We start from the raw sequence: 15760 nt of genomic DNA, 5'->3' as shown, positions 1-15760 counted from the left end.
ACCCACTCTCCTGCACCAACTGTCTGACATGCCCCAGTGAGATGAACCTGGTACATCAGTTGGAAATGCAGAAATCACTTGTCTTCTGTGTCGCTCATGCTGGGAGCTGGAGGCTGGAGCTGTTCCTATTCGGCCATCTTGGCACCCAATCTGGATCTAACTTTTTTTTAAGCCTGGAATATATATATGACATTACTGAAACAATTGGAAAGTCCTTAGGTTTTATTTTCAGTTGCAAAAAGGAGTCTCTTAGCTGAAATCATTACGGATGAATTAATATTATGTATGGGATTTGCTTCAAAATTATACGTAAGACATTGGAGTGAGTGGACCAAGCAAAATTGGCCACGAGTTGATAACTGGTTGAGGATGGCTTATTGGTAGATGGCACTTATTATACTTCTCTTTTTGTGTATATTTTAAATTCTCCAGAGTGAAAAGGTCGAAACTTTTTCTTTTCTTTTCTTTTTTTTGAAGACGAAATGTATGGACAGGACAGAGTGGAGAAATCAAAGACCTGGAAGAAAGGATTAGGAGAGGATTAGGAGAGAAAGCAAGTTGCCAGGGACCATCCAGGGTAGAGAGAACAGTCACCTGAAGCAAGTTGCCAGGGACCATCCAGGGTAGAGAGAACAGTCACCTGGGAAGAGGAAATGGACATCTGGGACGGAGTGAGGCAGGAGGATGGAAGGAAGATTTCAGGGAGAAATAGAATGAGGAGGAAGGAAAATAATACTGACTACCTTTTTTTTTTCTTTTTGCAATTAACAATATGCCATAACTTTACATACCCAGATAGTGAAGCTAGGCTCAGAGAGTTAAGAAACTTTCCCAAAGCCACATAACTAGTAAATAACAGAGCTGGGTTTAAGCAGAGATTTGTAAGAAGCCAAAGTCTATGTACTTAACCCCTACTCTGTATTTTTAGTTTCTTTCACACCCAGGCTTCAGTGCCCACACTTTTCCCTCATGTGTAGGCTGGATATCCTTCCTGATCCCAGCCAGAATCTGGAGCAGTTCTGATTGAATCAAGAGGCAGGAGAGGTTCCCTTTGCTTTCACCTCCGCCCTATGATGCCTGCGATGTCTGCATCAGTCTTAGCACCTGGGTTCGTCTCATCTCCTGAGTTCTCATCCAGCCCTTTCCTTGGTTTAACATCCTGCATCACTTCAGTTGGACTCATTGGCTGCTGCCAGACTGGCCTGCTGCCTGCCTGAGACCTAGTCTAGTGCCATCACACACTCGCGTGCACACACACACTCCCCCAGGAGATGTCCTGGCTTAGAGGGGAGTCATTGGCCCTGAATAGGAACTGAGATCTTCAACTTGGAAAATAGGAAGTGTTAAAATGGAAGACCTGTCTGAGCTGAAAGTGTCAGAGGATGATGGTACAAATACAAAGAGAGAGAAGGGAAGAAGGGTCAAGTCTGAGCCAGATCAGAGGTGGGATAAAGATTGAGACTTGAAGGCAGGGGTTTGGATGTAGGAAGGTAGGATAAAGTAAAAGCAGAACAGAATCAAAGAAGGAACTGGAAAAGAGAAGTCTTAAGTGGCTACTTATTAGTGAATGGCATTTGTGGGCTCTTATGTTTGTAGTTTGATGGCCCCAGCCAAGGGTGGAATGGACAGCACCAACCACCCCCTTAAGCCCAGTTCTCAGGCAAGGCTTTGCAGGGGCTGTCCCAGGTTGGGCTGACAATAAGCCTGATCAAATTGGGGTTATTCCAGCTTTGAGAGGCCTGTTCCTATGTCGGCTATTCCAGTCACATGCCTCCCCATCCTAGCACAGGGGCTGGCACTGGCCATGGTCCTGACCAACACCTAGTGCTTTCCTGGCTGTTCAGGTTGGCTGTGTGCGGATAGGAAGATAATGGAGGATCTGATCTGAAAGAGGGTGAGGATGCTCATACTTGACCGTCTTGATTTGTTCCTAGGGAGAAAGGAGAAGAGAGTAAAAGTGTGTGTTTGAGGAGAGTGATGATTTGGAACAGTTACTTTAGGGCTTACTAGGGAGCCTCCAGGAGTTCTGAAGAGGATGACCAGGCAGCTGTGAAGTCTCAGTTAAAGTTAGACATCAGGAGCATGTCATGTGTCCAGTCATGCTTCTGGTTCTGAAGCTTTCCCTCCCCAGGAATGGTCACTATCACATCTAGGAACACAAAGGCTCCATGGTTCTGTAACACCATGCCCGGCACATGAATGAATGCACACATCGGTGAGTGATGAAGTTCAGATGTAACGACAGACGGACATAAGCCCTGTGCCCAGATGTGAGGTGGCAGGTGTCTTTGAACTCAGATTTAGCAAAGGGAAAAGAAGAATCCTGTGCTTGGGAGCGGGGTGGTTCAGGACTGTTCCTGTGCTCAAATATGAGGATCGAGGGATCAGGAAAATTAACACAATTTTAAGGAAGAGCATTTGATGTACGTGTGCTATGAGTAATTGGTAAGGATTTCTTGGTGCCTTCACTTTTCCATGATGTTTAAAGATCTTTTCCTCATGTGGGAAGGTGTGGGGACAAGGGGCCAATATACAGCTTAAATGGACCAGAAAGTAAGACAAAAACTTATGGAGCTGACGAGTTATGTTCTGCCTAGGAAACAGAAAGCTAGAATCATGTAAAATAACACCCCAAATCATAAAATATTTAGGTAGAAATTTAACAATATATGTGTAAGATTTGTATGCTAAAAACTGAAAATACCGATGAGAGAAATCATAGACGAAACAAATAAACAGACAGCTGAATTGTGTCCATCGCTTGGAACACTCAACAGTGTTGTCTATTTCCCCTCAGAACTAACCCATAGGGTCAATGCAATCCCAACTGAAAGCCCAACAGGTTTTTGGGGGTGAGAAGAAGAGGATTAGAAGCCCACAAGCTGATTTTATATTTTACATGGCAAAGCAGAGTAACTAGAATAGTCAAAACAATTTTGAAGAACCACTGTTTGATTTTAAGACTTACCGTAAAGCTACAGTAAGTTATCATGAAAGTGTGATATTGGAGAAAGAATAGATATATAGATCAATGGAACAGAACAGTCAGAATTAGACCTACATGTCAATTGATTTTCAACAAATATACTAAGGTAATTCAATGAAGAAAAGAAAGTCTTCTCAACAAATTATGCTAGTACAATTGGACATCCATATGTTGAAAAAATTGTACAGTGCATCTTATGCCACATGCAAAAATTAATGAAAAATGAATAATAGACCACAATGCAAAGCCTAAAACTATAAAACTTCCAATGGAAAATATAGGAGGAAATATTTGTGACTCTGAGGTGGGTAAACTTTTTAACAGAGCACAGAAAAACACAAATTGTAAAAAGAAAAATCAAGGAATTGGACTTCATCAGCAACAGAATCTACCCACATAGGCTGGGGGCAGTGGCTCATGCCTGTAATCCCAGCACTTTGGGAGGCCAAGGCAGGCAGATCTCCTGAGGTCAGGAGTTTGAGATCAGCCTGGCCAGTGTGGTGAAACCCCGTCTGTACTGAAAATACAAAAAAATTAGCCGGACGTGGTGGCAGGTGCCTGTAATCTCAGCTACTAGGGAGGCTGAGACAGGATAATCACTTGAACCTGGGAGGTGGAGATTGCTGTGAGCCGAGATCTCGTCATTGCACTCCAGCCTGTGTGACAAGAGCAAAACTCTGTCTCAAAACAAACAAACAAACAAACAAACAAACAAAAAAAGATGTTGCTAATGCTGCTAAGCAAATGAGAAAAACAGTTACAGACTAGAAGAAAATATTAGCAAATCACATATCTGATAAAGGACTGCTATCCAGAATATAAAGAATTTTCACAGCTCAATAGTAATGATAATAACAAACAATTACAACCAAAAAAAGTCCAGGACCAGATGGATTCACAGCTGAATTCTACCAGAGGTACAAGGAGGAGATGGTACCATTCCTTCTGAAACTATTCCAATCAATAGAAAAAGAGGGAATCCTCCCTAACTCATTTTATGAGGCCAACATCATCCTCATACCAAAGCCTGGCAGAGACACAACAAAAAAAGAGAATTTTAGACCAATATCCCTGATGAACATCGGTGCAAAAATCCTCAATAAAATACTGGCAAATCGGATTCAGCAGCACATCAAAAAGCTTATCCACCATGATCAAGTAGGCTTCATCCTTGGGATGCAAGGCTGGTTCAACATTCGCAAATCAATAAACGTAATCCAGCATATAAACAGAACCAAAGACAAGAACCACATGATTATCTCAATAGATGCAGAAAAGGCTTTTCACAAAATTCAACAGCCCTTCATGCTAAAAACGCTCAATAAATTCGGTATTGATGGAACGTACCTCAAAATAATAAGAGCTATTTATGACAAACCCACAGCTAATATCATACTGAATGGGCAAAAACTGGAAAAATTCCCTTTGAAAACTGGCACAAGACAGGGATGCCCTCTCTCACCACTCCTATTCAACATAGTGTTGGAAGTTCTGGCTAGGGCAATCAGGCAAGAGAAAGAAATCAAGGGTATTCAGTTAGGAAAAGAAGAAGTCAAATTGTCCCTGTTTGCAGATGACATGATTGTATATTTAGAAAACCCCATTGTCTCAGCCCAAAATCTCCTTAAGCTGATAAGCAACTTCAGCAAAGTCTCAGGATACAAAATTAATGTGCAAAAATCACAAGCATTCTTATACACCAATAACAGACAAACAGAGAGCCAAATCATGAATGAACTTCCATTCACAATTGCTTCAAAGAGAATAAAACACCTAGGAAACCAACTTACAAGGGATGTCAAGGACCTCTTCAAGGAGAACTACAAACCACTGCTCAGTGAAATCAAAGAGGACACAAACAAATGGAAGAACATACCATGCTTATGGATAGGAAGAATCAATATCGTGAAAATGGCCATACTGCCCAAGGTTATTTATAGATGCAATGCCATCCCCATCAAGCTACCAATGACTTTCTTCACAGAATTGGAAAAAACTGCTTTAAAGTTCATATGGAACCAAAAAAGAGCCCGCATTGCCAAGACAATCCTAAGTCAAAAGGACAAAGCTGGAGGCGTCACGCTACCTGACTTCAAACTATACTACAAGGCTACAGTAACCAAAACAGCATGGTACTGGTACCAAAACAGAGATATAGACCAATGGAACAGAACAGAGTCCTCAGAAATAATACCACACATCTACAGCCATCTGATCTTTGACAAACCTGAGAGAAACAAGAAATGGGGAAAGGATTCCCTATTTAATAAATGGTGCTGGGAAAATTGGCTAGCCATAAGTAGAAAGCTGAAACTGGATCCTTTCCTTACTCCTTATATGAAGATTAATTCAAGATGGATTAGAGACTTAAATGTTAGACCTAATACCATAAAAACCCTAGAAGAAAACCTAGGTAGTACCATTCAGGACATGGGCATGGGCAAGGACTTCATGTCTAAAACACCAAAAGCAACGGCAGCAAAAGCAAAAATTGACAAATGGGATCTAATTAAACTAAGGAGCTTCTGCACAGCAAAAGAAACTACCATCAGACTGAACAGGCAACCTACAGAATGGGAGAAAATTTTTGCAATCTACTCATCTGACAAAGGGCTAATATCCAGAATCTACAAAGAACTCAAACAAATATACAAGAAAAAAGCAAACAACCCCATCAAAAAGTGAGCAAAGGATATGAACAGACATTTCTCAAAAGAAGACATTCATACAGACAACAGACACATGAAAAAATGCTCATCATCACTCGCCATCAGAGAAATGCAAATCAAAACCACAATGAGATACCATCTCACACCAGTTAGAATGGCAATCATTAAAAAGTCAGGAAACAACAGGTGTTGGAGAGGACGTGGAGAAATAGGAACACTTTTACACTGTTTGTGGGATTGTAAACTAGTTCAACCATTATGGAAAAGAGTATGGCAATTCCTCAAGGATCTAGAACTAGATGTATCATATGACCCAGCCATCCCACTACTGGGTATATACCCAAAGGATTATAAATCATGCTGCTATAAAGACACATACACACGTATGTTTATTGCAGCACTATTCACAATAGCAAAGACTTGGAATCAACCCAAATGTCCATCTGTGACAGACTGGATTAAGAAAATGTGGCACAGGCCGGGCGCGGTGGCTCAAGCCTGTAATCCCAGCACTTTGGGAGGCCGAGACGGGCGGATCACGAGGTCAGGAGATCGAGACCATCCTGGCTAATACGGTGAAACCCCGTCTCTACTAAAAAAATACAAAAAACTAGCCAGGCGACGAGGCGGGTGCCTGTAGTCCCAGCTACTCGGGAGGCTGAGGCAGGAGAATGGCGTGAACCCGGGAGGCAGAGCTTGCAGTGAGCTGAGAGCTGGCCACTGCACTCCAGCCTGGGTGGCAGAGCAAGACTCCGTCTCAAAAAAAAAAAAAAAAAAAAAAAAAAAAGAAAGAAAATGTGGCACATACACACCATGGAATACTATGCAGCCATAAAAAAGGATGAGTTTGCATCCTTTGTAGGGACATGGATGCAGCTGGAAACCATCATTCTTAGCAAACTATCACAAGAACAGAAAACCAAACACCGCATGTTCTCACTCATAGGTGGGAACTGAACAATGAGATCACTTGGACTCGGGAAGGGGAACATCACACACCGGGGCCTATCATGGGGAGGGGGGAGGGGGGAGGGATTGCATTGGGAGTTATACCTGATATAAATGATGAATTGATGGGTGCTGACGAGTTGATGGGTGCAGCACACCAACATGGCACAAGTATACATATGTAACAAACCTGCACATTATGCACATGTACCCTAGAACTTAAAGTATAATAAAAAAAATTAAAAAAATAATAATAAACAATTACAAATGGACTGAAGTGTTGCACTTTGTCCAAAATACTTTGCTGAAGAAGGTATAGATGGCAATAAACAATAAAAAGATGTCCAATATCATTACTCATTAGAAAAATATAAGTTAAAATTGAATGAGATATCACCTTAAACCTATTAGGAAGGTTTTTTCAATATTAACTGTTGACAAGGAAGTAAAAATGGTACAGCCTCTTTGGAAAAGACTTTGGCAGCTTTTACAGACTTAAACGTACACTTACATGTGACCTAGCACTCCCATTCTTAGGATTTTATCCAAGGATAATAGAAACATACGTCCACACAAAATATATGTACATGAATGTCATAATTGTCCCAAACTGGAAAAAACCCAAATGTCCATCAGCAGGTGAATGAATACGCTACTTGTGGTCCAACCATAGAATGGAAGATGGTTTAGCAATAAAAATGAATACATTCTTGAGAACTGCAACTTCACGCATGCTGAATTTATTCTGACGAGTGAATGAAGACTGATCCAAGAGGATACATAATGTTTAATTCCATGTCTATGACATTTTAGGAAGGGCAGGAAGCTACAGACACAGATGTCAGCTCAGTAGTTGCCAGGCCCTGGATTAGAGAGAAAAAGACTGGCTAAAATGGGCACAAGGGCTCTCGCTTGAGTGAAATGAACCTTTTTGTATTATGGCATTGTGTTACATAGACCTGGTGATTGCGGTGGTTGTTATAGAGATGCTCGAGTTTGTCAAAATTTATACAAGCAGACATTTAAAAGGGTTAAATTTTTGTATATGTAAATTATGGGCCAATAAACCTGACTTTTAGAAACAGACCCTAGAAGAGTACCTACAGAGTGATCTTCAGCCCCCAGGCCCTTGGGGCAAGGCTGGGCAGTTGACCCTTTGAGTGGAGGCCTGTCTTCTCTTCTCTATGAACTCCCCATCTCCAAGCACATTCCCTGTCCATAAGGTAGACGCACCGTAAATATGAGTAAATAAATGAATAAAAGAACAAATAAGGGAGTGTTTGCAGGAAACTAAAGTAGACCCTGACAATCTACTGGCTCCTGCAGGCTTCTCCAGCCTCTTCTGCCACTCCCAGCACAACTCCATTTCCCACTCCTAGAATTGCCTCAAGCCTCCCCATGCAATCCCTGACTCACTGGGCCATTTCACACCTCTGTGCCTTTGCACATGTGGGTCCCTGTGCTTTGATCACCCTTCATGGGAACCTGTACCTGTAGGAAAACTCACCCCTACCCCCAGAACTCTGGAAAATACCCTGTTCTGTCCTGTAGGATAGGATGATCAGAAGTTCAAGCATGTGTGTGCACAAAATAAACACCAGTGTGAGCATATGTGCACAGGAGACACCCCACAGTTCCAAGAAGGCTAAACTTGGGCAGAAAACTCCAGGTGGGAGAGAAAATTCTCTGTCTTATGGACAGCCCATTTCCCTTTTCCCTGCTAACTAGGATAATGGTAATAGTTAATATTTGTTGAATGCTGTGTGTCAGGCCCTACTGGAAAGCACTTTACCTATAGGAACCCATGTGGTGTTCCTGATAACACTTTGCACTATCATTATTCCCACTATATGGATCGGGAACAGACACAGGTAGGTTTTGGATGTGTGGTTACACACCCAGAAAGACAGGAAGTCTGGCTCCAGAGCTGTGTACTTAACTGCTGCCACACTATAGGAATGACAGTCCTGGAGGGAAGAACTAAGAAGAGCTGGGTGAGGGTCCTGGTTTCTGAGGGCACAACTGTTCTCCAACTCTTGCAAGGCTGAAACCAGAAGACGGCAGGCATTGTAGCTAGTGGAGGGTCTGAATACTGCTGTGAGGGCAGTGATCCTTGGGCTAGGCTCTGCAAGGAAACTGAGCAGTGCAGGGCCTTACCAGCCCCAGCCATCTGGGGGCCACCCTGGCTGGCACCAGCAGGAGGGTGGGCTGGCTTCTCAGAGGTCTGGGAGACTCAGGATCCTTCTGCCATGCTGCAGTGGCCGACTCCTCCTCCCCCTCCCTCCCCACCCTGCACCGCCTCCAGACCCCAGTCCTGACTATTGCTTAATCCCCAGGAGCCCAGTTCCTGTGGGCAGCGCCTGACATGCCTGATCCTCTCTTTTCTGCAGTTCAAGGGAAAGACAAGATCTTGCACAAGGCACTCTGCATCTGCCCTTGGCCAGGGAAGGGTGGCATGGAGCCTCTCCGGCTGCTCATCTTACTCTTTGCCACAGGTAGGATCTTCTCTGTGCCCTGTGATGCCTTCTTTTCCTCACTTTGAGTATGTGGTTAGGGAGCAGGTGGCGGGCCCTGGGGTGAATTATGAAGGCGGTGGCAGTCCTTGGCATGCCTGAGTGCCCTGTTCTGCACTCCTCTCCTCCCCAACCTGCCCATATTCTTCACACCCTCCTTCCCCTCCCAGTATCAAAACCCACCCTCAGACTTTTCCTGCATGTGGACATGTAAGGGGCTGGTGCACTCTGGTTGCATTGGAAGGGAAGGAGTGCTAACGGTGGCATCCCAGGCACTGGCTGGCAGTCGGGGGAAGCTTTGGGGGGGGTGCTGGCACTGATAATAGCTCTGAAATTATAAGCCACTAATTATGAGCCCCTGCAGTTATAAAAGAGGAAAGAACCTGAGGATGTTCATCTGCATCTTTCATCTGCACTCTCTCCCCTGCTCTGAAGGTCCTCTTGTCCTCAGCTCTTGATGGGAGGTGAGGGGCCTGGAGATTTCCATCACTGAGTTGCGGGGAATTGACACACCAAATTTTTGTACACAACTGCTTCTTCCCACTGAGGGAAGTGAACCTTTTGCTCCCCCACAGCACTGGACAAACCTGGGCAAGAGGAGAGATGGTGCCAAATGGAGTCTTGTTCCTGCAGCTTTAGATGGTGTGGGGGCGGGGAGGAAGGTGGGGTCCTGAGGCAGGGATGGGAGGTGGTAAGTTGGGAGAGGGCCACTGCCCATCTGGTCTCTCTAGTTCCAAAAGGCAGGCCACCAGCTTCCCAATCCTATCTTTCAAGCCTCTGTCACAGTAATAGTTGAAGATGGCAGGCAAGGGAGGACCAAGAGAGAAGTCAAAGCAGGGGGCTCTGGGGGCTTCTGCAGCAGCCCCTGCCCCAGCAACAAGCTGGTGCTCTAAGCCCATCTCCCCCGCCCTAAGGAGGGTTCCCAAAATAGCAGCCTCATGTCTCCCCCAAAATATCTCCGAGACGGGTCCTTCCTGAAAGGGGAACAAAGCCACAGAAATAGGGAAGCTGGAAGCTAAAGGTCAGGAAAGTCGGTACCAATGTGGGCGGCTGCAGAGCAAGCAACAGTGGCGGGGCAGGGAGAGCCAGCCCCAGGACACGAGGAGAGATCCTAGTCCCATATGACAGCAAAGAGATATGCAGAACAGAACTGGAGGGGATTTTAAGACCAAGTGTCTCCAGAATAGACCCAGAGAGGGTCAGTTACTTCTCCGAGGAGGCCCAGCAAGACCAACCGTGAGAAAACCAAACCCAGGTCCCAGGTTTCCTGGTTCCCAATTTCCCACAGACACATGCTGTGCCACCTGCTCCCAACTTGCATAAGAACCTAAGCTCCTTCAGGGCAGGATTTTTGTCTGTTTGGGTCACTGCACAGAGCAAGTGTTCAATGCGTATTTGGTAAATGAAGGAGTGAATGAATGTCTCCTCCCCAGAGCTGTCTGGAGCCCACAACACCACAGTGTTCCAGGGCGTGGAGGGCCAGTCCCTGCAGGTGTCCTGCCCCTATGACTCCATGAAGCACTGGGGGAGGCGCAAGGCCTGGTGTCGCCAGCTGGGCGAGAAGGGCCCATGCCAGCGTGTGGTCAGCACGCACAACTTGTGGCTGCTGTCCTTCCTGAGGAGGCGGAATGGGAGCACAGCCATCACAGATGATACCCTGGGCGGCACTCTCACCATTACACTGCAGAATCTACAACCCCACGATGCGGGCCTCTACCAGTGCCAAAGCCTCCATGGCAGTGAGGCTGACACCCTCAGGAAGGTCCTGGTGGAGGTGCTGGCAGGTGAGTAGGCAGTGGCTGCCTCTTTGGCCTGCCCCTGTTCCAAGCCTCATGTTTTGGGCATCTGTGTGCAGAACCACCCACTGGGCTCTCAGGAATCCTGGGAAAACCCATCGTGTGGGTCTCATCTCCCTACTCAGGGCTACCAAGGATTGTTGTGCAGGTTGCTCACTGCACAAGAGGGCCAAAATCCAGCCCTCAGCCCAGACTCCTTTTGCCAGACTGTGTTCCCTGGTGCAGAGCTGCATCACCTGCAAGAAGGGCACCTTTCTCTACTTTGCATTAAGGCACTCTGTGAACTAGCCTGGCCTTAGCCCTGCTTGCCCAAACAGCTTTATCCATCTCCATCCAGTTAGCATGTGAACATGATGGGAGGTCCTTAAGGAGGAGGAGGAGATTAATTTATTCCCTCACCAACTGACCAATGGTCCTATCAACGTAAGTGAAGCACCAACCTGGTACAGAAAATCACCCCTAGAAAAATACACTGCTTGTGCTGGGCAATGTGCTTCACTTCTCTGGGCCTCCATTCTCTCATCTGTAAATGGAGAGGGTGGTGTCTGTCCTGCTGACCCCACAGGGTTCCGGTGAGTTTTTGTTGTGGGGCAGGGCAGTTGGGGGCAGGGTGCGACATGTGCTCCAAGCCTCCTGCTACTGAACTGTCTTGGGATCATCATTCCAGGTGGGAGTAGGTGGGCCAGGGTGTCTCTTTCCATCCCCAAGCTTTGCGCAGGGACCACCCTCCAAGAAGGCCTTCTGCTTGAGTCTTCAGAACACAACTGTGTCCCCAAAGGAGAATGGTTACAGAGGCCGTTTCTGACTCTCCTGTTTTCCAACCCCTTCTCCCAGTATGGCTCTTTACCATGGAAATGAGGTCAGGAGTAGTATTTGCCTGACATGGGGAGGTCAGGCGAGACTGCCAGCCCTAGACACAAACCCCACCTCCACCGCTTTTCTAAGGATGGCGGGTGGCAGTGAACTCCCTTAGCCAACTCCCAAGAGGGAGACAGAAAAATAAAAGTAACCCATAGCTTGTGTAGATAGATTGACAGTTTAGATAGGATTTTCAAGTACATCCACGATTGCATTCGCTCTTCTTAGCCCCTGTGCAGAAGGAGTGGGGAGTTGCAGTTACTGAGCTCTGATGAGGTGCTAGACACTGCCCAGAGGTGCCCTCATGGAATCCTGGTAACCCTGCTATTAAGGAAGTATTCCTAACTGCCCACTTTATAAGTGGGGAAATTGAGGCTTATGGAGTGTAATGACTTGATCCACATAGGACCAGTGCCCAGGGGACCTCACCCCACCCATAAAGGTTCTCCCCCTGCCTTGAGGAGGAAGGGGCTGGAGGCTCATGGCTTTGCCACCCACAGACCCCCTGGATCACCGGGATGCTGGCGATCTCTGGGTCCCCGGGGAGTCTGAGAGCTTCGAGGATGCCCATGTGGAGCACAGCATCTCCAGGTACAGCGATGGTTCTTTCCTAAACCCCGTGGGCAGACTTCCACCCTGCAGAGCCCCACAGGGGGTGGGGGCTGGGCATCCTGAACTACAAATTACAAGGCAACTAGAGCCTGAAGGGCCCTGGATGTGTCTTATCTAAACACCCCTCCACCAGCTGCTACATGTTAGTTAGTTAGTGTGACTGTGTCAGTTGTTCATTTATTGGAAGACTTCCATAATGGTTTGTAAAGAGTAGCTGCTCTAAGACTCCTGAATACCAGCTCCCGCCCCTCCCCTGGCAGCCCCAGACATTCCCATAATTCAGTAACAATGAAAGTTTTAGTACTTTAGTACAAAGCTAAGACCCCCAGATCTCTGCTTCTTTGGTAGGACCAGAATCAGTCTGACTGGTCCATGCCTGTGTACTGGTGTCTAAACGTTGCTCATATAACCACTGAGCACACATGTGTGTACACACACACCCCCGTGGCATAGCACTATATACAGAAGAAAACTGCTCAGTGACGGAAGGTTGTGTGTTTAAGTGCACTCAGCAGGTTAGTGGCAGAGCATGCCTAGAACTCAAGTCTCTTGACTATGGGCTCCCAAAGCCCCAAAAAGACCCATCCCAGGGGTGGTGCTGGGTGGGGAGGTGTGCTGAGGTCCTAGAAGCTCCTGGTTTCTCCCCATTCCCTGAGAGAAGATTCTAATCTGTAGGTCATCTCAAGGCTCCCATCTGCCCTCTTGTCTCTCCAAGGAGCCTCTTGGAAGGAGAAATCCCCTTCCCACCCACTTCCATCCTTCTCCTTCTGGCCTGCAGTCTTTCTCATCAAGATTCTAGCAGCCAGCGCCCTCTGGGCTGCAGCCTGGCATGGACAGAAGCCAGGGACACATCCACCTAGTGAACCAGACTGTGGCCATGACCCAGGGCACCAGCTCCAAACTCTGCCAGGTGAGCTTGGAGAGCACAGCCAATCGAGGGTGGACTTGGCAGGGATGGAAGGTGGTGCTGAGAGGGGCCACATGAGTCCTTGGACTATTGCAGGGCTGACAGACACGTGAGGAAGACGATGGGAGGAAAAGCCCAGGAGAAGTCACATCAGGGACCAGTCCAGCCTGTATACGTGCTACTTGGCCACCAGGACTCCTTGTTCTGCTCTGGCAAGAGACTACTCTGCCTGAACACTGCTTCTCCTGGACCCTGGAAGCAGGGACTATTTGAGGGAGCAGGGAGGTGGTAAGAACACCTGACAACTTCTGAACATTGGACATTTTAAACACTCACAAATAAATCCAAGACTGTCATATTTAACTGGATAGTTGTGGGCTTCATGAAAGTCTCATTTTCTTCCACAGGGGTAAGAAAATGAATCTGGATGACAAAAAGATAAGAGATCTTGCTCCTTGAGGTGCAGGACCACAAGATACCACATCCCTCCATTCTCACAGGCTTCAATCGGCCAGTTTTTTTCTTCTCTCTCCTCCCTTCCCTAGATCAGATTGCCAAGTTCTGCCTCCTCCTCTGGGGTTTCTCTAGCATCCAGTCTTCCTCTGCTCTCCTCCCCCGCATTCACCCTCTCCATCAGCTTCCCGTGGATTATGGGACATCCCTGCCTCAAGGCCCCCTCCAGCTGACTCAGTTCCTCCCCATCAAGGTCAACTCCTGGCAGACTCGTCCATTCATCTCCTTAGAACTCTGTTTTTATCATGTCACTTCGCCTTTGGAGAAATGACAAGGGCTTGATAATGTACAGCATATCAAACTGGGAACTGATGGTTCAAGCCCCTCATCATATAGAAGGGAAACTGAGGCTCAACAAGGGAAAGGAACTTATCCAAAATCCCAAGTAGAGCCTGGAAATCCAAATTTCACTTGGCATTCAAGGTGTTCTTTCCTCTAACTCACTCCTACTTATTTATTCAACAAGTATTAGTTCGAGCAACTAGTCTGTGGCGAGTGCTATTCTGAACACTGGAAATACAACAGTGGACAAAACAGGCGAGAGTTGTGCCCGCACAGAGCTCACTTTAGTGGGAGGAGAGGAGACAGACAATGCACACAGTAAATAAGTCCATCTGATTACCTGTTAGAGGCAAAACGTGCTGAAGAAAAAATTAAAATCAAGCAGGGTTAGGAGTATGGGTGTGCAGGGACAGGGGATGATACTATCTTAAATGCAGCAGCCAGAAGGTGAGGAACACTTGAAGGAGGCCAGGAAGTAAACCATGAAGACATCACGGGGAGGAGTATTCAGGGCGAGCGAACAGCCAGGGCAGCTCATGCAACCTCATCTCTCTCTTCAACACACACACCACCCTGGCCAAGACTCTGGGGGAAACTGGGAGGAGACTCCCCTGAGGGTGAGCTGCAGGGGAAAGAAGTGAGTTGGTCATATTCTTGGGCTCTCTGGACTGGGCCCAAGAGAAGTGGATGCCCAGGATCCCCTGTGGCCACCGCTCACATGGCTGCTTTGCCACCTAACCTGGGCTTGGGCACCTAAGGTTTAAATCACCAGGATGGAGCTCCCGGCACGGCCCTCATGTTCCAGCCTCACTTCAACATGTCACTCCCTGGCTCCAGCTGTGCCCCAACCCTGCCTTGTCCACTCCCAATGTAAGCTGCTCCACTGGCTCCCTGCCCTGGAGCCTTAGGATTCTGGTCCAGTCTGTGTTCCCATGGCCTGCCTGGCTCAGGGGCACATTAAACTTCCTTATTGTGTCCTGGGGCAGTGCCCCCTTCCTATAGATCCAGGGCACAGGTAGACACCAAGAATGAGCCGAGCCCAAATTGCACCTTCTCCACCTCCCTCCCACCCCTGTTGTGGGCACCAGTGCTGATGACATGGCCTGGGAGGCTCCCTGCAGCCTGCCTTGTGCTCAGGGCAGTGGCTGCCGTCAGTCCCAGCCCAGAATCAGGCTTTCCTCCTCATGGGAGCTTGGCCTTTTCTCTTTCCTTCTCTGCCGTGTCAGAGACATTGCCCTCTGGATTGGAATCACCCAGGCTCCCCTGCCTCAAACTCTGGGAGCACTCTGGACTGAAGGGGAGTGAGGCCATTTGGCCTCAAATTTCAACTCTGCCTCCTATTAAGATACCTTAGGCAGCCTCCTCAATCCCTCTCAACCTCAGTGCCCTCGCTTGTAGAAATAAATAAACAAAACACCCACTTCCCCTACTTTGCAAGGTTTTTGTGGGGTTAAAAGAAATAACATTTGTGGCCGGACATGGTGGCTCACGCCTATAATCCAAGCACCTTGGGAGGCTGAGGGGGGTGGATTACTTGAGGCCAGGAATTCAAGACCAGCCTGACCAACATGGCAAAACACTGTCTGTACAAAAAAAAGGAAAGACAAAAATTAGTCGGGCATGGTGGTGCGTGCCTGTAGTCCCAGCTATGTGGGAGGCTGAGGCAGAGAATCGCT

General features: G+C 47.1%; 2 protein-coding genes across 2 annotated transcripts in view; one reads left to right on the top strand and one right to left on the bottom strand.

Moving 5' to 3' along the window:
* TREM2 (triggering receptor expressed on myeloid cells 2) overlaps positions 1-13672 on the top strand; it is a 33333-nt gene extending 19661 nt beyond the window's left edge. The window contains 6 exon segments of the mRNA XM_010389759.2: positions 8994-9098; positions 10550-10900; positions 12271-12361; positions 13098-13158; positions 13160-13292; positions 13386-13672. Coding sequence (XP_010388061.2) covers positions 9059-9098; positions 10550-10900; positions 12271-12361; positions 13098-13158; positions 13160-13292; positions 13386-13402 — 693 coding nt within the window. The 5' untranslated portion in view covers positions 8994-9058 and the 3' untranslated portion in view covers positions 13403-13672.
* Positions 1-15760, bottom strand: part of TREML4 (triggering receptor expressed on myeloid cells like 4) — a 111726-nt gene that overhangs the window by 93936 nt on the left and 2030 nt on the right.

This window comes from Rhinopithecus roxellana, chromosome 4 (assembly GCF_007565055.1).
Source record: "Rhinopithecus roxellana isolate Shanxi Qingling chromosome 4, ASM756505v1, whole genome shotgun sequence".
Classification (NCBI taxonomy): domain Eukaryota; kingdom Metazoa; phylum Chordata; class Mammalia; order Primates; family Cercopithecidae; genus Rhinopithecus; species Rhinopithecus roxellana.
The sequence above is the reverse complement of the archived record's forward strand: the minus strand, read 5'-3'. Positions and strand labels throughout refer to the sequence as shown.